Raw genomic sequence first — 22,824 nt, forward strand, 5'->3', positions numbered from 1 at the left:
TGTGCATGTACATGTTTGATAGCCATACCTCGAAAATCTTTTTTCTGAGCATCTGCGCAGTCGTCTGCTTTCTCCTGCAGTTCTGTATTTGTGCCGAGTGTGCTTCCGGTAGCCTGAGATAGCAGAGTCTTCAGCTGACTACAAAGGAGGTCCAACAGTGCCTGGACCACTTTAGGACTCAACCTGTCTGCATATGTCCTAATAAAACACAAAAACAGAGTGGGGGTGAGGAAATCCATCTTGTATTGCGCACTTGCTAGGTGCATTGTTTTCATGCTTGCAAATCCATAAAGTACTGTCACAGTATATAAGGGACTAAGGATTTTATTTGCTTGTTGATCATGTCAAAAATACTATACAAAACTGTGATAAACATTGAAAACAAATACAGAAATACCAATTTGTTGGCAGAATCCATTAAGACTCAATTTTCATTTACAAAAAAAACCCATGTCAGACACACTTAGAGGGCTTTGCATCTGAGCTCGTCAATTACAACTAATGTTAGACACTACAGAAGGGCTTAAAGCGAGGCTAAATTCCTCCACACAATAATCATGAAGTTAACCGTCTGTTAGTGTACAGTGTCATACCCAGTGCTGATGGCCAGTATCTGTAACAGTCTGGTGCTGGCCACTTTGAGAGCAGTGCTGAGCTGAGAGCCTGCAGGTTTGTGCAGGAGCTGCAGAGTTTGTCCAAGTAAAGTTTCTGTGCCACACAGCTGTGACAAAACATCCAGGAGACCGCTGGAGATGGCCAACGACACATCTACAGGCTGATATCGCACACTTAGAGCAAAAACTGTCACCAATAGCAGCCTCTGCTGGGCCTCTGGAAAAACATAATTGTGAATAAATGTTCAGCGTTAATAAAGTTCATGCAAACATATGTGTGTTTGAATACATTACCTATGTGATGTTTGTTAGCCTGCAGGGCTCTCTCTAATGTGACAGACAGCTGCTGGTATATCTTATGAACAGCTGTCTGAATGTCCATCTGTAAGTTTCTCTTGGCTGCTCTCACTCCATCCTACAAGTAAAGTAAAAGCACGTTATATGCATCCCTTAATGTACAATTCAAATCTATCATAACCTTTGGCCTGTCAGGCTTTTTTTCGCAATGCATAAAGCACAAACTGAATTGTGTAATGTACAGCAAGTATAGTCAATGATTTCCAGATGAAGACTATTTTGCCAGATTTCTTTCTGAATCAATTTAGACAGATGTATTTATTACCTGGTAGTGGTGCAGCTGGACACTCTCTCCCTTCAATCCCCCACAGCTGACGGCACCCAGGCCAAAACATCCTGCCAGGAATTGTAGTCTGACCGACGTGAGCAGAGAGGCAGAATGAAAACTGAAACCTGCGCGTCCGGCTACTCCTCCAGAAGCTGCCTGACTGCTCTTCTCCTCCATCCCAGAAATCAACACCACAATCTGATGAAGGGCCTCCAGACGCAACTAAAGAAAACATTAAAACATGAACATACTGTGAAGAGAAGTTAAAAATAGATCTGAAATAAATTGATGCAGTGGAACGAAGTGCAGTAGCCTATAACACAAAGGAGCTGCTTGAACTTAATAGATTAAAAATGTTTTGTTACTTAATCCTTAAAATGTAGTTGGTAAATAAATAAATGTACATAGCTTGTGTAACGCATACAATTTACCCGATCATTTGTGGCATACTGTATGTACATTCAATGCAAGGCAAAAAACAGAATGGGCGTCCCCAGTTTTTACCTTCACTACCTAAACATCTTATGAAATATATTACTTTCCACAGTTTGCACATCGGGGCAATATGTTCTCATACCTCTGCTCGGCTCTGCTGTTGACCCATGGCTGTAATAATGGCCTGCGGGTTGGTGGACACACTCTCTTCTGGTTCTTTAAAAGCCGGTGCATTTCCAACATCCCCACTGATGAAGTTTACTATGTTTTCGATGAGGGCATGAAGCCTGAGCGAGTGGCTCAGATCGAAATCCGACTCCCCGTAGGACTGAGAAGAGCTGTACAGACCTTCACGGCCAGAGCGACCCCCGAACCAGTCAGCAGAAGAATCTGGAGAACTGTAGATAAGGTCTAAAAGACACAAGAAAGAAATATGATAAATCATACAGTAACACATATACTCAAAACAGAAGTCTTCATCATTTAGCTGATGCTTATTATAAACAAAGAAATATTGCTTCGTGAGGTGATTGACGTGAGGTGCAGATGGGTGAATAAAATCCAATCATGCAATTGGTTTTCCTCGGCACTATAGACAGCACAGCTTATGGTTGCTTAGCAACAGAAGACGCCACGCGAGCAGCTTGACCCTCGTTTAACATGCCTTTTTAGACGTGACATGTACGTTCCCTTTTACAAGTTTAAATCAATTATGAAGCAAATATGAAACTACTCTTTCTACGGGCCCGATTAGGTTATATTGCTGACAGTAGAGATCTGAGCCACATAGAGGACTGATGGTGTTGGCGAGGAGCTGTTACCTCTTTTTTTAGGGCTAAAAGCTAAATCCAGATCCACATTCCTCCTCGCATTCTGAAACAGATCACAAGTTATATAGTTATCAGGTTATATAACCACAATATATACAGTAAAGCAGATAAGATAGCAGGAGGTGTGTGTGGTGAAACCCACCAGTGAGTATCCCTCTTCATCAGACTCTGGTTGAGAGAGATCAGACTCACTTCTGGATTTTGTGAGTCTGTAACTGGGACTACTCTGGATAGACCGACTTTCTGCTGACAGGCTCTCGCTCCTACACAAACGACATTACAAATAGAGAAATGTTCCTGTGAGCTCACATAACACTAGGAATGCTCTGATCGATTGGCAGATTCGCAGATCGGTATCGGTCGATCATTGCATTAAATGACTCGATCGGTACTGGCCAATTTTGCCAGTTGCTCATGTGTGACATGCAAATTTGGACCTCTCTCTCTCTCTGCCTTTTCAGAGATATGTGTATTTTCTATCAGGGCTAACAGTGCAACGCGTCTTCACATCCCATTAAACAGCATATACAACACAAATCTATAGCAGACTTTACATCTTCAATTAAAGTTTATTGTTTGTATGCGTTTAAAAGTTTTGACAGTTTACATTTTCGTTTTACTTGCAGCTGCTCTTGTCCGTGTACACCCAACGAGCGCACACAGATAACCTGTCATTCAGCGTGAGAGGGAAAAGATCTCTTTTAGGTTTTAAAGCTACAGTAACCAAATTAATTTATCAATAATATTTAAAGGCGCTCTAAGCGAATTGACGCGTTTTAGACCATAAAAATTTTTTTGTGACATACAGCAAACATCTCCTCACTATCTGCTTGCTGCCTGTCCGCTGATCAAACTGTAAAAAAACGCGATCTCTGTAGACAGCCCAGGCTCTACAAACTTCAATATAAACACAGTGGCCAAACCTAGCACCACAAAACAAAACAAAGTGTTCCAGCCAATAAACGCCAAGAAGGATTTGGGGGTTGGGTTTGGGCGCGTTCATGAAAGCACGGAAGAAAGGGGAGGAGTTAACTACGCTCAGTTTGTTTGAAAACACATTTAAAAAATCAACACACAGATTCGCTTAGAACGCCTTTAAAGGTGCAGTGTGTAAATTTTAGCGGCATCTAGTGGTGAGGTTGCGAATTGCAACCAAAGGCTCAGTCCACTGCTCACATCTTGCTTTTGAAACACATAGAGAAGCTACAGTAGCAGCCACAGGACAAACATGTCATCGTTGGAGACAACTTAGTAAAAAAGTTTGTCCGTTAAGGACTTCTGTAGAAACATGGCTGCACAAAATGGCGGCTTCCGTGTAAGGGGACCCTCTGTGTATGTAGATAAAACATCTCATTCTAAGGCAATAAACACATAACGATTCATTATAAAAGGTCTTTATACACCCCCTGATAATTAAGTTTTGTTTATTATTTTGCATTTCGGTCAAGAGATCCTTCTAAAAATTACACACTGCACCTTTCAGAGAAAATCATTCATACCGACAAGAAATCGGTACTCTGTATCGGCTGGAAAAATCATAATTGGAGCATGCCTACATAACACATAATGATGACCCAGATATTTAACAATATCACTAATCAACTGCATTTTTCATTCACTAACCACTGCTTTTAAACTAATTGCAACTTAGTCAGTATTTAAAATGTGCTTCAGAATAAGGTCAGCACACAAGGTCTAAACTGGATAAAGTAGGTCAGGCATATGGGTATGCGAAAAAAGCAGTAGCACAGCATGAGGAGGTAACAGAAACACCTAGAAACAGATCTTAAAATGTAGCCCGGTTATAAACACATGTATGGTTTAATAATTCAATTCAATTCAATTCAATTTTATTTATATAGCGCTTTTCACAATTGTTAATTGTTGCAAAGCAGCTTTACATGAGTAGATGTAGAGGAGAACACTGAAAATCAATACATAGTATAAGAAGTAGAATATAGCAGCTAAGGATAAACCGTGTAAGCGATTTAAGGCGGAGTGCATGATCTCTAAGAGCCAATGTTGATATTTGAAATCACCTAAACAAACACGCCCCTACGCCAATAGAATCCGGACCTTCTTTTGATAGACCCGCCCCACACATACGCAACCCAGGCAATGGTGTCAGTTGGTAGACACCCCCCTTGCTGCTGATTGGCTATAAGTGTGCTTTGGTACCAACTACCCTTTCCAAAGTGTTTTTCAAAAATCACGCACCCCACCTTTAAGGTATGCTTATTAATGTTTTGATCCAGGCGCGGAGCTATGGGCGTGGCCCGCCCAATCAGAAATGTAAAAAAAATACTACTCTGTATAGTTAGACATGGATACTACTTCATATGGTGTATTTTATCTATTGCATGTTATGTTAAAAACAGTAAAATTATAAGTAAGCCTGATAACTATTTAAAAACTATTATAAAGAAGTTGAATGTTACGTTACATTATGGTGTTAATGAGAAAAATATTCCCGAGCAGCTTTCAGCAATGATCACTTTGAGAACTTTTTTTGCAAGCAAGTGGAAAACGTATTTTGAATAACAACACGTTATCAATATGTGCTGCGCACTTTCCTCTCAATAACATAAACAAATATGACAGCGGGGTAAAAAATAGAAAGAAAAGATCTGATCACAGATGTTGTTTGATATAGCCTACCAGCTCTCTAACTCAGCACTAAGTCACGCCACGTTTATTGCTACACTTTATACAATATAGCCTATTGCTTTTAAGCAACAAATAGCCTATCATAACAACCTATAAGCCTACTGTGTAATTGAGACATTAATTTAAGAAATGCATTAAAAGCAGAAAGACGTAGGCTGCAGAATAGTGGGTTCACTTCAATCCACACCACAGACGTTCTTGGTTTGCTTCTTATTTATTAAATCAAGGCAATTGTTTGATTAAACATTGATTAATATTAAGATACAATTTATACAAAACGAAATTCACTTTAAAGAAAGTCTTTCTACAAAACAAACCTATGCAGGGCTCGCAAAATCGCTACCCGACGACCCGGGGCTATGGCGAATTCCTGTCGGGCTACAAAAATGTATCTGCGCCCTGCCCGTCGGGCGGAGGAAAAAATATTGTAATGTGTTTGCATTCTCTCAGATTTAGTTAGGTAATTATATTGTATGTAATTCGGTCGGTGTCATCTTGTTAGTCATTACTATCCCCACTAACAAAGTGAAACTGTCAGGAAATGAAGTGAAAGCATAATTAAACCCATTATTCCTTTCGTGTTCACGTCTGATATGCGCGCTCCTCGGCTCCGCTCTTCACGAGTAGGCTACCCGCTTGCTCTTATGCTCATCAAAAAGTATATTAAATGTTTATTTATTTGTCATTTCGTTTAACCCCAGAGTCTAACAATATTCTAGCAATTCCCTTTTTCTTTCTTTATTTAGTAAGTTAACTTAAATATGTGAGAACGAAAATATATTTTTAGTGATTTGCATGAAGAGAATATGATGTTAGAAGCTTCATTTTAAGCATTTAGTAGCTTAATTTATTTAAACAGTTTTAATAGGCTATTTTAAAAAGTATTAGGTTTTTTGTGTTCATTTATATTTCTTGTCACTGTGTACAGGTTCATTTTTGTAGGCTATGACACCCCAATAATTTGTTTTTACCCAAAAGGCTTAATTAATGTCATGTTGCATTACAATTTAAAGTATATCAATAATGTCAAAAATGTGACGTGCAGTTCGGGTGTGTGTGTATGCTGTTTAAATTAGTGTTCTCACCAATACGCTTGTGATTCCTGAAGTTTTGACGAATTTTATAGACTTGTTATAGTTTCTTATTCAAAAGTAACACCCATAGATTCAGGCCCACCCGGACTTAATCCATGCCCACCCATATGTCACGTTCTGCATCCGCCACTGTTTTGATGTAATGATTAAATTTTAAATAACGTCACTTGCCTCGTCATGAACGCGCCTCCATCCTGATTGGCCCCACCCACCAGTTGTTGCTGACTGCTGTGAGCAAGAGGTGTGCTGACGGCCAGTAGGAGCATGGCGCAGCGGTGGATGACAGCATTGCATGCGGTGGTGTAAAGATCTTGTCCTTCCTGAGGGGCCGTGCTGTTCCTACGCTCCATATCAGGCTGAGTCGGCTCTTCCTGTACGCTCATGCTGCTGGGTCGATCCCGGTCTCTTCCGCGAGCTGCCTCCCGTGCTGATAAGAAACATTGAAAGATTTCTGTGTCCGCCAAGACATAAGACACAGAACGGCCAGGTTAGGGAAGCAGCTAAGAAGCGTGAGCTTGTTATAAATCGTCTATGGCTGCCTGGTTACTACACAATGCTATTATATTGTATTTCAGTAAGCCATATTCAGGTTACTGTTTAACTAAGTTGCTTTGTATGAGCATCTTCTAAATTTTTAGCAGATGCTTTTATCCAAAGCGACTTACAAAGTGAAAAATACAAGAAGCAAGTCATTGTGAAAAGGCAAACAGACACAAAAAAAGTGTTCACAATACAAGTTTCAGACCTTGCTTAGCATAGGATAACATAGAATGGGGATGAATTAAAAGAAGAAAAAGCATCTTTTTTATGACTAAATGTAAATATAACAAATCTTTATATTAGAGGAAAAACGCGGTCATGTGGCTAAACATGAATTACAAACTTAACTGCCACCCTAAGCATCAGCCAACACCAGCACACATACACACACACATGCTTATCACATTAGTCTGTACTCACTTCCTGCAGTCATGACCTCATGATCTCTCTCCTCCTCATCATCTTCCTGTTCCTGGTGTCCCTCCTCTCTATCTCTCTCTCTGTCTCTCTCCTCCAGTTCAGCCTCTTCGTCTATGGTGCGGGTAAATGAGTGCTCCTGAGGGTCCATTTCAACTGAGTCCACATTATCAGAAATCTGCAAACAGTAGAAGCAATGAGATTACTATACATACTGTAAAGTCCAATAGTCAGGCCAACTTTTTTATATTATTTTCAAGTTTTAGGATAAGAAAATGGATTTAGCTAGGTCACTTATTAAATGTAAGTAAATCTGTGACATTGTGCAAGCAAGAAAATCTGAAGTTAACAGGGTTGGATCATGATCGCTGTCATTAAAGCAAAATGGGACATACCAAAGACGAAATATCACTTTTAATTTTCTAATCAAACTCAGACATTCGACCCCAGCAATTAGTATGCATAATAAGAAGCGAGTGTGTGAGTTCATACTCTGCGTTCTCTGGACGATGACCGGGTCTGGATAAGCTCCATGTTCTTGCAAGCCAGGAGGCGATTGCGCACTTTATAAACACTGCGATACACCTCTGCCAACACCTTACAAGGCTGGTATCTGCAAAACAAGAGACAAAATGTTTCAGTAGTGCGCACAATCTTAACTGAGCACCTCTGGTGTTGCTGTAATGATGTTGGACACAAGGTCATACCTCCCCTCTCCACACGCCTGTCCCAGAAGCCCCGTGTGTTTCAACAGTACAGCCAGAACGAAGCGGGACACCGTGTCTAACAAAGCCTCGTTGGGCAGCGACGCACTATCCAAATCTACAAACACACAACTAAATGAGCATGTATTCACACTGTATCAACAGAATAGATATGAACAAATGCAAATTAAAACAAAGATAAATCAGGGTCATTGTGTTAAGGTTGTGTGATATCATACCCTTGCTGATGCCATAGTCTTGCATGTTTGTCCACAGGCTGTGTGTGGGCTCTTTAGTCGAACCAAGGGCCAAATCCACCAGCACAGTCATATCAGCACGTAACTGACAGTCAAACGGTCTTTGCTCTTCATTCCCACAGAGCGCCACTTCCAGCAAAGAGCTGATACAAGCATCTTAAACATATGCACATTTATCAACATGAAACAGCTTTCACAACCCATTGACCTTCTATAATGTGTTATTTCCAAGTTAAATGCAATAATGAATGAGAAAAAAGTTATTTGGCTTTGATAAGAAACATTACTTTTTTTTTCTTAGGAACAACATGCACAGATTTGTTCATTATAAGAGCTGGAATGTGCATTAAGACCGTAATGTTCATTTAAGTCAGGATCCTGTTAGTCCTGTACAAACACACATATGCTTCTGCTATGATCGATGTGTTCTGGAAGTGTTTGACAGCATGTGTGATTGTACATACCAAGCTGGGGAATCTCAGTCTCTAAGCCGTTACTGAAGAGTGGTGTTTTGAGCCAATGGGCAGTGTGCTGCTCTTCTGTTGAGGGCGGAGCTCCCTGCAGCATTCCTCCAAGACAGCGTCCAACAAGTAAGGCTACGGTACGCTCCAGATCTACCAGCCACACCCAGCACTGTGCCAGTCCTGACACACACGCTGGATCAACCATATCTGGGGTTCCTACAGGAAGACAGGAAAAGAAAAACATTATTATTTGATGTATGAATGACAGCACAATTTAAATCTTATTTGTATAGCATTTTGACAATGTGCTTGGTATAAAGCGGTATTCGAGCCAAATATCAAAATTACTCCCTGATATACTCACCCTCAAGCAATTCGAGATACATATGTCCATCATCTTTCATACGAACAAATTTGGATTTATTCTAGTAAATGTCTTTTCTTTTCCAAGCTTATAATGGGAGAAAAGCGGGATCAGGGAACAACTTCTCAAGCCTAAAAAAATGCATTCATCCTTCACAGAAGTAATCCACACAGCTCCAATAGGTTAATTAAAGTCTTTTGCGGGTAAATGATGCAATATTGTAAGAAAAATATCCATATTTTAAACTTTATAAACTATAATAACTAGCTTCCGGTAACGACACCATCACGCGATTCACTGCGCAATGTACCCATGGCAAAGAACACTCACTACGCTAAAACTCTCCAAGATGCGCCATCATCAAAAGCTAGTTATTACAGTTTATAAAGTTTGAAATTTGAATATTATTCTTACAAAATCACATCAATTAACCGCAGAGGACCTTTACTAAACCATCGGAGCCATGTGGATTCCCTCGTTGAAGGATGAATGCACTTTTTAAGGGCTTTGAAAAAGTTGTTCCCTGATCCCTGTTTTCTGCCATTATAAAGCTTGGAAGAGCAAGGACATTTACTAAAATAACTCCAAATGTTCTCATCTGAAAGATAATGGACTTTTGGTTCTCAGATTGCTTGAAGGTGAGTAAATCATGAGGTAAATTTGATATTTGGCTGGAGTATCCCTTTAATGCCTTGTTTGGAAGTACAATAGTGATAGTAAATGAATAATCCTAGATGCATCCTGCAAAATCTTTAACCACACTAAACATTGAATCTTGCTCATTTAATTACAGCTGTAAAACTGATCCAGAAGATCTGAATTGAGTACCATGTAAAGGCCACTGAAGCTCCTGCTCCTCCAGAGGAGCAGCGGCAGGCAGAAGTCTGTTGAGACGGTCCAGCGGTGGAAGAAGGTCTAGGAGGTAGCTGAGCAGTGGGCGTGCAACCCATACAGGCAATAACAGCAAAGACGTCACAATCTGACACAGCATACTGCCCGCAGCGGACATGTATATCACATCTACACAATCACACACAGACAGCCATAGAGAGACTGTTAGAAACAAGCCAATCTGTATAAAAATGTAAGAGTGAGATTGAGTCTATGCATTTGTTATACCTCGTAGCTTTTCACGCACGCTGCCATTCCCCGAACTTTCTTTCAAAAGAGTTGTAGATCGATTGTAGATATCAGTGGCATAGGGCAGCAGTAACTGCAGGTGTTTATGGAGGAGTGCCACACTGCTGGAGTCCTGACAAACATAGAAGAACATCATACCGCTCAAGCACACTAAAACACACAGCATGGCCAGTTTGTACTTTATGCAATTTTCTTTGTACCTCTGTAACACAATTAATATGACAGTAGGCCAGTAGTTGCTTCTGTAAAGAGCAAAGCAGCTCATGCAGATGAGCAGGCTGGCTGCTATCAGAAGAGGATGTTTCCTGCAGGATCTTATCACTGTTTTTCTCTAGCTCTCCAAACGCCTGGTCCTGTAAGTTAACACAAAGCAAAACAGACTGATGTTGAAAACTGTAAGAATGAGAAGTTTGATTACTTAACAAATAAACCAGGAGTGTACGGATATATTATTTGTTATGCTTTATCTGCAGTCGCATATGTCAAATCTGTGAGGCATGCAAATTTCCTGCAATGGATGTGATACCTGGAGTGCTTCTCAATATGCTTCTTCAACTCCTCGCTCCTACGTTCTACATCATATGACTGAAAACCGATCAAACACCGGCATCATGTAAGACATCTCAATTCTTTAACTTCACTGCAAGGAGGCGAGGAATGAGGAGTACACGAGTGAATCCTATGCCGAAGTGTTTTATTGATTAAACCTGACGCATGTATAAATCTCCTCCCTCTCACATTGTTGCATCTTTAAATCATATTCAAACATGCATAAATGTTAGTATTTATCATTAAATTATTGTTCATGTAGACTCGTTTCAGACAGTATATTTAATATTTACGTATAGGCACATATCATAATTTAGAGCACTTTTAACAATGTCATTTTTGATTTTAATGTAACGAGGCTGTGAACTATTACTCAACTATGTGTATTTATCTTGTTTAAGGGGGTCATGTCACAAGACTTTTTTAAGATGTAAAATGAATCTTTGGTGTCCCCAGAGCACATATGTGAAGTTTTAGATCAAAATACCATATAAATAATTTATTATAGCATGTTAAAATTGAGACTTTGTAGGTGTGTGCAAAAATGTGCCGTTTTGGGTGTGTGTCCTTTTAAATGCAAATGAAAGGTTGAAGTGCAATTGAAACTTTGCTGAAATTGAAACTCAATTTTGCTGTGAATTATTTCTCTCTCTCTCTCTCTCTCTCTTTTTCTCTGCACTAAATGGCGGTGCTGTGGTTGGATAGTGCAGATTAAGGGGTGGTATTATAATAATAAGAGCTCCTTATGACATCATACGGAGAGCCAAACTTTAACAACCTATTTTTTCATGTGCTTGTGAGAATGGTTTACCAAAACTAAGTTACTGGGTTGAACTTTTTCACATTTTCTAGGTTGAAAGAAGCACTGAGGACCCAATCATAGCACTTAAACATGGAAAAATTCAGATTTTCATGCCATGGCCCCTTTAATATTTTTTGTTTAATGCACTTGATAATTTGATAATAGAGAAAAATACTTAAACTTAAAAATATTCCATTTTACTTCATGCTTCGACTTTTCCATCTTCGAAAAGAGATACAAAAGTAAGAATTGAGAAGCACCCTATATCTACAAGCTCATGATGTGCCAGGGACTGACCGTGTAGAAGCCGAGATTCCTAAGAAGAGTTTTCATAAGGATCTCTGCTAAGTGTGTGTCAGGATGTGTATCCGAGTGTGTGCCAGGCACATGTGTAGAGTCGGAGGGTTGAGCAGGAGGCTCAGGGGCATCTGGAGGAGTGCTGTAGCCCAGCAGAGACGCCACATGGGTGTGATCCTGCAGGCTTGTGAGAATTATGTCTAGCTGCATCCTCTGTGACAGAAACACACATACAGATGAGTACCACTGACTTTTAAAAGTTAACTTTAGACTTATCTGTTCCTTACAAATTGGCAAACGAACGTACTTGTCCTTTAGAGAGGCTCTCCCAGCGGTCTGGTCCTTGAGGAAGGAGCGAGTGCAGTAACTCCATTCTCTCTCTCAGTGGAGGCAACAGCATTGTTGCTCCCACTGACAAAGTCTCAATGACAGCCTAAAAAGAAGACAAAAAAGGCCAAAGTCTTACATGTGTTGCATTCAATTTACTGAGACAATGAATGTACACGGAGAAAGAAACACAAACCTCCTGAATTTCATCTGGCACAGATGCGTCCATCAACCTAAAGAGGAGATTGCGTAGTGGCCGCGCTTGTCGCCCCAAGATGCTGGTGGCCACACCCCCTGCCAGTGCTAGAGCCAGGTGATTGGATAAGAGTCTCAGACAGAGTTTCAAGAAGGTATGATGCTCCCTGTTGGCAAAAAAACAAAAGTATACTCTGAAAATCTTTGCGCAAGAAAGCACATATTCAATATTTAATTACCTTCAGGATGCTTTTTATCGATTATAACCTGTTTTAACTCAATCACATTAGCAAAGCAGAAGCAGTAATGATACTCTATCCAAAATCAATGGTCTACACTTGAGCATAAAAGAAACAAACTGCACTAGGGTGGGGAAGAATACACACTTGGAGGATGGGAAAGGCAACGGTGGGATCTCATTATTTATGCCATCACAATATCGTTCCAGAAATGAGCGGAGGTGAGAGAAAGTGCTTTCTTCCAGGTCCACACAGTACGGCCTGTGCCAGGCCACGACTTGCCTGTTACACAAACAGACTAGATTAGATTTGAAAGTGTTGAAACTACAATGATAAGACAGAATGAGAAAGAGCAAGTCAGGCATAAATACAGAGAAGTTTTGAATAAGACTCATTTTAAATATGATGCCTTTAAATACCACAAAGTACAAAATATTCTTTATCTTTCTTTTAAATAGAGGTTATGAAATCAATTCCACTCATCTGGGGTTCAAAGGTTTTGCTAACCTGTCTCTAGGAAGAGCAGTCCATGCCAGGCTGTGGGAGGTGCCAGCAGAGATCTGCTGAATGGCCACTCCATCTAATCCAATCACCTTCTTGGGTTTGGTGATGGGGCCAGTGGAGTTCCCTTGACCGCACTGCCCCATGGAGTTATTACCCCAGGCGTACACTTCATTGTCTTCAATAAAATAAAAGAAGACCTTTCAAACCCACATCATTGATTCAGCATTTATAAGCGATTGAAACAATCTGTGAACAGACACAGTCTTACTTTGAACTGTAGGTGTGTAAGTCAAGCATATGCTAACAGTTTTTCTAACACACGTGACGTGAGCTGCACATTCTGTTTAAGCACACAGCGTCAAATTGTCTGTGACGGCATGAATGATGGCCCCTCGATGGCCTTATCTTGCTCTGACTCAGCAAATAACTCTCTACTAGTAATCTGACCCCTCCCTCAAATTTCAGTACAAACAATATGCACCGTACAGCTAAACGAAACCTCAATAACCTAGTAGCAGTACCTTATTATTACCCATAATACTTTATGCAACAGACTAAAAGTAAAAATATAACATTTGAGGAGAAACATAAACCTAGCTTACATATGTTGTATAAGTCACACTGCATTGGTTTGTTTATTATACACTGTAGTACTTGCAGTACAGTGAAGTATATACATACGTAATATACGTAATGCTTTCCCAATTGCAACCGTTAATCATATTGCATATATTTATGCAGAGACCAAAATGCATCCAGTTCAATGGATTTACAGTGATGTCTTACCATGTGACAAAGCAAGGCAGTGGCTATCTCCTATTGAGATGTCTACTACTCTGGTTGTGGCAAGTTCCTCTATCAGTTTTGGCCTTAGAGCTGTTGCCTCGGATGAACCACAGCCTAGACATGCACCACAGCCCCAAGCATACACCTGTGAAAGAAACACATAATTGAATGGTAAATAAGTATACTTTGTTCTGATGTTCAGTCAACATAAAGAGGCAATTTCCCAGACAGGGCTTAAGTCTAGCCACAGACTAAATGGCATGCTGATAGAAAACAGCTAGCACTAAAATCTTAAAAAATATATTAAAGGAGTAGTCCACTTTAAAAATGGGGTCCATTGACTTTTTATAGTAGGAAAAAAAATACTATGGTAAGTCAATGGGCCCCATCTATAAAGTGGACTACTCCTTTAAGTCTCACATCAGTAACGTTTATTGTACTGTATGCTTATAAAAACTACTTAATAGTCTTAATATAACTAAGGCTAGTCCTGGCTTACTCTAAAACCTATCTCGGATTCCCCTCTTTTTACAATCCAATCAGTTTTCAATTGGTGAAATCAAGTGCCGCCCTACATTTTATCCTCATGTTTAATTCATGTTTCATGTTGACTCAAATGCAACCAGAACATGGTAAATATTGAATGGAGCAACATGTCATACCTGACCAGTGGAGGTGAGGGCCAGAGATGATTGACTGCCAGCACAGACTTTGCGTATAAACATTCCCTGAAGCGCCTCTGCCACTTTAGGTTTATAGACACGATTGGTGTCTCCATGACCCAGTTTACCTGAACAAAAAGTAATAAAAGCACATCTGTACACATTGCATAGGCAAGTAACATCAATCCCATAAAATAATCTGCTCAGTAGCACCAGTTGCACAGGTTAAGCGCAGCTCACCATTGTCTCCGCCTCCAAAGGACCAGACAGTTCGTCCATCTTTAGACAGCGCAATGGTGTGGGAGCTTCCACAGGACACCTCACCAACATTACTAATGTCTTTAACTAGTGTGGGAATGTTCCTACTGTTACTATCACCATGACCTAAATAAAGTTAACATTAACATAATCAATAACACAAATCTGTACAATTACAGATAACAATATACAGCAGAAATATTACAGTTAAAATTTACCTAATCTACCAAAGTCCCCCTCTCCCCATGTGTAGAGCTCTCCATCCTCACTGACTGCAGCACTGTGTCTATAACCTGCTGACACACAAACCACCACCTACAAACACACAATAACAAACGCACACAGAAGATGTAAATCATTTAAACTTAAAAATAAGTTAAATAAAAATAATAATTGCATGACCTCTACCTTTCCTTGTAGAGGACCTTGTATTAGTTTGGGGTATTTTTGGGTTGAGCTGTTCCCGTGACCCAGTTTGCCATAGTCTCCATCACCCCAGCTGAACACCTCCCCCTCACTGGTAAAGGCCAACGTGTGGCCGTCCGAGCCTTTGGATGATGAAACTTTCTTAATGGCACGGTGAGGTTCGAAAGTCAGCTTCTTAAGAGTGGACTGGTTATTTGAGTCTCCCAGTCCCAGGCGCCCATAGCTACCCTTCCCACATGCTCGGACTGAGCCATCAGAGGAAATGACAAAAGTGCAGTACTGGCCAGCTTCAATCTAGAAAAGACAGAAGGTTTGGTCAGAAAGGTAGACAATCATTCATTATGGGCACAGAGAGGTAACTTCTGATAAGTTAATATTGGGACGCTTCCCACCGTTTGTGCATCGCTGAAGCTGGGAGCTAGTTTGGGCTGCAGGATTTTCTCTTGAGTGCCCTCGACAAGCTGGTGGCTACTGTTGCTACCCCACACATACACCTCGCAGGTCTCAGAAACCATAGCCGCCTCACCCGCCTGAATGCTGTCCGGACTTGCGCATGTTCTTGAGTAGTCCGAAGCCATACGACCCACCTATAACATCAGATAGAGTTTTTACAAGAATTTTTCATTTCAGAGCACTGAATAGAACAAAAATGGCCCAAAAGGCTCAAGTTGTGGTGTGAGTTTGGGGCTGGACTATCTGTTTGTCTATCTAATGGCAATGTTTTACCCTTAAAGGTGCCGTAGAATGTAAAGCTGTATTTACCTAGGCATAGAAGAATAATAAGAGCTCTGTACCTGATAATGATATATCATTAAACACAATTGTTTCCTCCAATATTATTATTCATGATTCTTTCAAAAAAGGTAATAATAGACCATTTAATTTTAAAGGCAAATCCTAGGGTTGTAAATAGACATGTAAAACCATCTCTGGATAATTTTTGCACTTGATAAAGCCACATACCTTCTATGTAGATCTTAAACCAATTTAAAAAAAAAATTCAGTGCATTCTGTGGCACCTTTAAGTGTTGAAAAACAATAGTTTTGTGATTCTGTGTGAACCCACTAGCACCACAGGAATATTCCATTTATGACTAAATTAAAAACTGGTCTCTACAAATGTATCTACAAATGTAAAATTCTTAATAAATTATATTTTAAGTATTCATCCCCTTTAATATGACACAACTAATAAGTGGTGCAGACAAATGGTTAGAAGTCACATAAATAGTTAAACAGAGATCATCCAGCTCCAAGGTCCACATTCTGGTAAATTAATGTATCAAACATCATCAAGAAAAAGACCACACTAAAAGCTTCCATAAAAACAGAATTAACAGACATTGCAGAAGATTGATATACAATTTCTAAGCCATTAAATACCATCGGTGTTCATAAAAAAAAATAGAAATTGGTATGCGCAACTGTTAATCTATCTAGAGTGAGACCCTGAAAGGAGTTAGAGAGACTACCAAAAGACCAATGACAGCTCTGAATGAGTTCTGTGGCTCAGTTCAGATGGTGCTTTAGTATTCACACATTATGTGGTAATGGAAAAGAGAAAGGCATTGATAAAAAACATCAAATGACTTCTTGGCCACGGCTTGCTGGAAGGCGTGTTGGAGACTCTAAAGCCAGCTAAAACAATGTTCTATAGTCTGATAGAGACCATGAGGTTGGACATCAGACTAACAACATGTTTAGCATAAGCAAAACATTGCAAATCATCAGGAACATAGTGTACCATTCCCGACACAATGTCCTGAATCATTGATTTTACATTGATTTCAATCTTTGACATTATCTTACTAAAGTCAATATTCAAGATTTCAAGTTTATATTTTCAAAGAATGTTCTTTATATTACGTAGTGTGATTTATAAAGAAAACAGTTCTTCACAGACTGCTTCACATATCTTTATGCTCTATACGAAAATGTTATGTATCCGTTACCTCTTCAAACAGACAAAGTGCAGCCTCATATAAGGAACAGAGGCCATCGGGTGTGCGTGTCGGCTCCCTCCATTGGCTACGATCAGCAGATGAACCCTACAACACCAAACATCCATGAGTATAATCAAAACATAAGTCAGTACAGCTATAAACAAAACTGTGATGTGTCCTCAACAACAGTAACTGCAAACCCTAAACAAATTCGAAGAAAAATCAAAGCAGCATTATAGGGCTGTCACGATTGTGAAATTTGGCTGATGGTTAATTGCCTAATAAATTGTGATGATTATTACGATTAATTGCGTGTTTTAGGACGTTAACGGTTATGACGATTAATTGTCTGTTTTATTGCTTAGACATTTTATTCTCATACATTTTTTTTGTTTGTTTATGAGATAATTTTCACACATTGTTGCGATTATTTAAAATTTAATCTTTTGCAAGGTTTACCTGGCAGTAAATATTAATATTTAAGTAATTAAGTAATTTTTTAAAGAATATTTTTTTTAAAACTGAAAAATCTTTATAAGAATTATGCACAATTAAGTGTCTGAAAAATCAAAATAAACTATACCAGAACTGGCCTTAAATAGTAGCCAATCCTACTAAGGTCATATTAGTGTCTGTAGTGGCTGCAAGAAAATCTATTCCTTACAGATCCTTAAGAATAGCATCCTTCACTTCCCTACATTTGGAATAGCTGTTTTGGAAATGTATGTTTTACCTGGCCGTTTATACTGCTTATCAAAGTTTTGCAGCATTTCTTTAAATGCTGTTTTTTCCAATGTATTGAATGGCTTTGCAATGTATCACGTTATCGCGTTTGGCTCGTTTATACAGACGCTGCAGCTCCCTCTTGTGTTTTTTAGAGAGATGTGCAATCATTGCGGTGATCTGAAATCATTACGATAAGTTTAAAAAATCACGATGAGGTGATTATTTAATCATTGTGACAGCCCTACAGCATTATCAAGCTGTGTTTTTAGCATTTTCACTAGTGTCATAAGCAATATCTGAGACTATATAACGCTTGTGACTGCTATTGCTGAATAAGTGAGCAAGTATAGTGAGCAAGTACCAGCGAACGTCTCATCTGCATTAGAATATTCATGAAGCAGTCATATCCCATCAATCCCTCCTGGCTTTGTAAAGCCTGGCTGGGCTCCAGGCTGCTGACACAGGCCGATGCGGCTAGCGCCATCTCGACCCACTCCAGCAGGTAGCGCAGTGATCCTCTTTGTGCCGCCAACCCTAAGAGCAACTCACACGCCAGCCTCCTTCCCACAACATCCGCCCCTGAGTTTCGCATGGTCACTCCTTTCAAAAACGTGGTCACCTGTGCCAGGCAGTCCAGACCCATTGGTGGAATCTTGCTCTCGTTGGCCAATGAAAGTGGTGGAAGGGAGCCCACTACTTCGATGGCTGTAGTAATGACATCGTTGCAGAGGTTGATCCCTGGACCAGCCGGTGGGAGCGTCCAGCTCTGCCTGAGCAAAGCAAAAAGCAAGCTGAGACCCGTCCGCACGCCCATCTCAATAAGGGCATCTGTGCTCGAGCGGGGTCGCTCACTGACTGCTTGTAAGTCGGCAGAACCGAGAGTGTTTTCCGTTGAGTGCTGCTGCTGTTTGACCTTGCCTTTGTCATGGTATTTGTTGGAAAGTGCATAAAAAACTCGCTGTAAGACAAGCAGGCGTTTGCGTAGGGCGGTGGCGAAAGGCGAGTCCGAGCAGACCGTCTTGGCAAGAGCTAGCTGACTGGCCAGCAACGCGTCCAGGTAATGCTCCTGTTCATCGCTGGACAAACACTCCCGCTCAAAGTCCGGCAGCTGAGGGCCCTTTAGACATAGCACCTGTTGAGGGAGAAGAACCACCTCCTTATTGGCCAGAAGCTTGCCGTACAGCTGAGCAACACCTTCACGGGTGGAGATGGACTCGCTGTCCTCTGCAATCCAGGAGCTGTTGAGGTGCTCCAGCCATTTTAGCTTTACTGGCGGTATCATCGCAGCCATTGTGCCACCTTACACCCGCACAGTCACATCTGAGATTTAAACAGGGAGAGAAAATCAACACACATGTTACCAGAGAAACTTGTTTTCCTGGCTTAGCAAATAAAGCAAAACCAACACAAAATAAGCCAAAAAAAAAAAAAACACTTTTAGATATCCATCTCTGGACAAGTTTATACAGCTAATTCAAAGCTAAGCATTATCCAAAGCAATGATAAAATATGCATGCATTTTTATTAGGGCTGCACGATTTGGGAAATTTTTCCCATTGCGGTTATTGATGCTAATATTGCGATGTGCGATTATACTAAATGGTATCATGAGTCAACTTGATGGGTTTTAAGGAAAATCCACACACAGTTTAGCTAAAATGTGTATTTGTAAAACTAGAAATGTTTTCGTATTGCCACGTGATGTAGCAACTGCTCAGTGTCAGTAATCCTAAATCCAAAATACCACCATACAACAGACGTAAAGTTTTTTTTTTAGCTACCAGATCACTGTCAACCTCCTCTGCATCCATCTTCGCTCTGGTATAAGTGACGACGCACACCACACACGTGCATGCCACACATGCACTGCCTTTTTTGCTCGTTTTTCTTTCTTTTTTTAAACGGCAAGGAAAATCATCAAACAGTTATCAGAAAGTTTGTGTTAAAAGTCCACACATTTATTTATTTAATATAATTGCAACATTTTGCTGTCATATAATCGCACAGGCTGACATCGCGATTGCGATTGCGATGCGATTAATTGTGCAGCACTAATTTTTATGCAACTACAACTAATGTCTTTTTAAGTCTGGAAGAGCCTGTGATGATGACATACCTGTCAGCTTGCCAAAGTACTTTTTGGCAGGTGGTACGTTCAGCAAAATGACAGCCTCACACAGGTTCTTAGCACAAACATGTGAATAGATCTAGGTCTTGGGTCAACCCATTGATTATTAACTTATTTTCCTAGTAAGCAAACTTTCATAAGTAGGTTAAATTTAGATTTTGTAGGTTGACACTTTTTTATAGATCACAGTTGCTTTATCTTAAAATACACTTCTTATAAGAATATTATGCATGCAGTAGAGCAGTCAAATGTTATTCAATGCAAGCATTGTCTCATAAATTTAAACATCAGTACTAATTTCGTGAATCTAACAGTTAAATTGCATAATCCATCTTAAGTGAAGATCTAAGCTAGTTGTCAGCTAATGTGCAGCATGTAATGTAGGTTATTTTAACCCATCTTTCTATCGTACACATCACATATCCTGTCAACAAAGTCAACTTTGTATTTCTGTGAAAACATGACGAGTTTCATCTAACTATCTGAACATCTCATGTTTCCGGTCATTGTCATGGTTAATTTTTACAATTTTGCGGTTTGCTTAATCATTCAGCAGGCTAACCCACTGAATCACATAGGCTAACCCACTGAATCTCCAGACAACATCTGCTTCCGCTGAAATAGGTAGCTACTAAAGACAAGCAGCACATCTGTAATTGGGTTTTAAAAGTAGGATAATGCGTTCATGCCAAAGTGAATTGTTATGTGTTCACGTCTGTGAGTAAAACAACTAGAGGCGTTAGCCTGTTAGCATGACAGAAGCTAATAGAACAGAAGCCAGCAAGCTAAGCTAATCCAATGCAGTTAACTTATTTACCAACATAATATCTCATGCTGCGTTACTAGATTGAATGTTTACGTTAATAAAGTCTCGTGCAAAATGTCAAATTGCAACGACTGCCCAGTACACGTATGACCGTTTAGCAATAGCACGTTAGCTTGTCTTATTAGCCCCGACGTGCAGCTGTCTGTGTCTGGTTGTCAGACTGTTATTATCAACTCCCCTCCGCCACTGACTGAGTCAACCCAGCTGCTGATATTTTACCGTGAAAGCATGCACATCACCTAACAAAGACCAACGCATGGATTTAAACTTGGGATATTCCGTTCACTCCAAATGCAAGCTTAAAACGTTTACGATAAAATCACAATTGAAATGGCTTGAGCTTGTCGGCTGTTGTGGTAATGAAGAACTGAAAGGTGAGGCTGAAGCTTACCATAAACTGCCAAAGGCCTATTCAGTGCATGGGCGAAAGTGTCTTTCATGGTTATTAATGATTCCTCGATACCTGAATGTGACAGTTCGTGATAGAGAAAGCTTGTAATCGCTTGCTTGAGGATCTTGTAAGGCTGAATACTGAGAGTTCAGAGAGGACAGCAGCGCTGCTGTGCAGTGAGCAGCAGATTCAATGTTCAGTCCCTCCCTATCATTCATAACCCGCTTCACAGGGCAACAGCGCTCACAAACCCGAGCGTCTACACCAGTAGTTCTCAAACTGGGGGCTGGCCCCACTTGGGGGGCACGAAGTGGTGCCAAGGGGGCCCCAGTTTACAAAATACATTAATTTATCAAATATTCTGTGTTATTAAACCTCAGAAAAATAAGGCTACTACTTTAATATGTTTTGTTTGTAAATTAAATTCTAAGTTTGAGATTGTTTATTGTCATTAATTTTATTTGAGGGGGCCGCAAAGGGATGCACCCTAAATAAAGAGGGCTCATGCCAAAAAGTTTGAGAACCACTGGTCTACACACAGAAAACGATGCCTGTTACACAATACATGCTATATAACTGCAAAAAATCACTTTATTACTTAGTACTTTTGTCTTGTTTTCTTAGGACATCTTGATTTAAGAATTTTTAGATATTTGTCCTAAGAACAAGACAAAAATACTAAGTAATAAAGTCATTTTTTTTGCAGTGTAGTGTACAAAATATTACATGTATATGTTTATTTGAAATAATTTGAGATGCAATTCTATTTATACACAAAATGTATCTACTGCTTTTTCGTTTTAACAAAACATTAAAGTCTCTGCTTATGACAGCAACTAAAGCCTCAGGCTCTGCTTGTGACCTAGCTTTATTATGGCTAAACACAACTTTGTATTTTATGCTTGTTGACTCCTTAAAACTCCTTAAGAAAAATGTTGAATGCTCCCTCATTTGTATTATTTCAGTCAAGTCATTTTGAAAAAAGCACCTGCTAAATGTAAATGATAGCTTTCTACTATACAGTTAATAATACACACACAATATTGCTACCAGACAAAACAGTTTTGGTTTTGCCCACTATAGGTTAAAAATATAACTATGCCATATTTTTAGCCACAATTTCCTGAAACAACATGGTGTGCATAATGACTTCAAAAAAGGGTGTATATATTTACTGCCACATTCAGATAAATATTCTTCAGAACTATCTCAGCAAACACATGTGCTATAGACCATTACCTACTATACAGCAGGGGTCTGCAACCTTTTGTGAGCAAGGGCTACCATGGTTAAAGTAAAACCATCTGGAGGGCTACTTTTTGATATAGTCTGCTCAAAAAAATATTTTTTTACTTATTTTATTTTACTTGTTGATATGTTTTATCATTGTTTAAAATGTTAACATGCATAAAAGTAGCCAAGCTTATATGAAAAAATATGTAATGCATTTTATATTTGAGACTATTAATAGAATGTGCTTTAGCGGGTGCCTCACAGACTCTGTGCGGGCAACCCAGTGCCCACGGGCAGTGGAGACCACTGGTATAGAGAGTCTCTCTCTCTCTCTCTCTCTCTCTCTCTCTCTCTCTCTCTCTCTCTCTCTCTCTCTCTCGG

General features: G+C 39.8%; 1 protein-coding gene across 6 annotated transcripts in view; it reads right to left on the reverse strand.

Moving 5' to 3' along the window:
- herc1 (HECT and RLD domain containing E3 ubiquitin protein ligase family member 1) overlaps positions 1-21,430 on the reverse strand; it is a 47,849-nt gene extending 26,419 nt beyond the window's left edge. For 4 of the 6 annotated variants that reach the window (XM_065267565.2, XM_065267564.2, XM_065267567.2 and 1 more), the window contains exons 1-30: positions 21,211-21,430; positions 18,227-19,185; positions 17,149-17,244; positions 15,589-15,783; positions 15,179-15,490; positions 14,989-15,085; positions 14,753-14,896; positions 14,513-14,640; positions 13,851-13,995; positions 13,068-13,239; positions 12,708-12,842; positions 12,323-12,488; positions 12,107-12,232; positions 11,800-12,012; positions 10,352-10,504; positions 10,131-10,263; positions 9,840-10,031; positions 8,648-8,863; positions 8,166-8,339; positions 7,930-8,044; positions 7,715-7,835; positions 7,226-7,400; positions 6,437-6,716; positions 2,647-2,767; positions 2,496-2,547; positions 1,817-2,085; positions 1,237-1,461; positions 909-1,029; positions 594-831; positions 29-198 (exon numbers count right to left, since the gene is read on the reverse strand). In XM_065267565.2, the coding sequence (XP_065123637.1) occupies positions 29-198; positions 594-831; positions 909-1,029; positions 1,237-1,461; positions 1,817-2,085; positions 2,496-2,547; positions 2,647-2,767; positions 6,437-6,716; positions 7,226-7,400; positions 7,715-7,835; positions 7,930-8,044; positions 8,166-8,339; positions 8,648-8,863; positions 9,840-10,031; positions 10,131-10,263; positions 10,352-10,504; positions 11,800-12,012; positions 12,107-12,232; positions 12,323-12,488; positions 12,708-12,842; positions 13,068-13,239; positions 13,851-13,995; positions 14,513-14,640; positions 14,753-14,896; positions 14,989-15,085; positions 15,179-15,490; positions 15,589-15,783; positions 17,149-17,244; positions 18,227-19,156 (5,614 nt within the window). In that variant the 5' untranslated portion in view covers positions 19,157-19,185; positions 21,211-21,430. Of the gene's footprint in view, positions 1-28; positions 199-593; positions 832-908; positions 1,030-1,236; positions 1,462-1,816; positions 2,086-2,495; positions 2,548-2,646; positions 2,768-6,436; positions 6,717-7,225; positions 7,401-7,714; positions 7,836-7,929; positions 8,045-8,165; positions 8,340-8,647; positions 8,864-9,839; positions 10,032-10,130; positions 10,264-10,351; positions 10,505-11,799; positions 12,013-12,106; positions 12,233-12,322; positions 12,489-12,707; positions 12,843-13,067; positions 13,240-13,850; positions 13,996-14,512; positions 14,641-14,752; positions 14,897-14,988; positions 15,086-15,178; positions 15,491-15,588; positions 15,784-17,148; positions 17,245-18,226; positions 19,186-19,981; positions 20,123-21,210 lie in introns of those variants that run through there. The other 2 variants (XM_065267566.2, XM_065267563.2) reach the window with 2 other exon arrangements.
- Between the last annotated feature and the right edge of the window lie 1,394 nt (positions 21,431-22,824).

Source organism: Paramisgurnus dabryanus, chromosome 2, assembly GCF_030506205.2.
Source record: "Paramisgurnus dabryanus chromosome 2, PD_genome_1.1, whole genome shotgun sequence".
Taxonomy (NCBI): Eukaryota; Metazoa; Chordata; class Actinopteri; order Cypriniformes; family Cobitidae; genus Paramisgurnus; species Paramisgurnus dabryanus.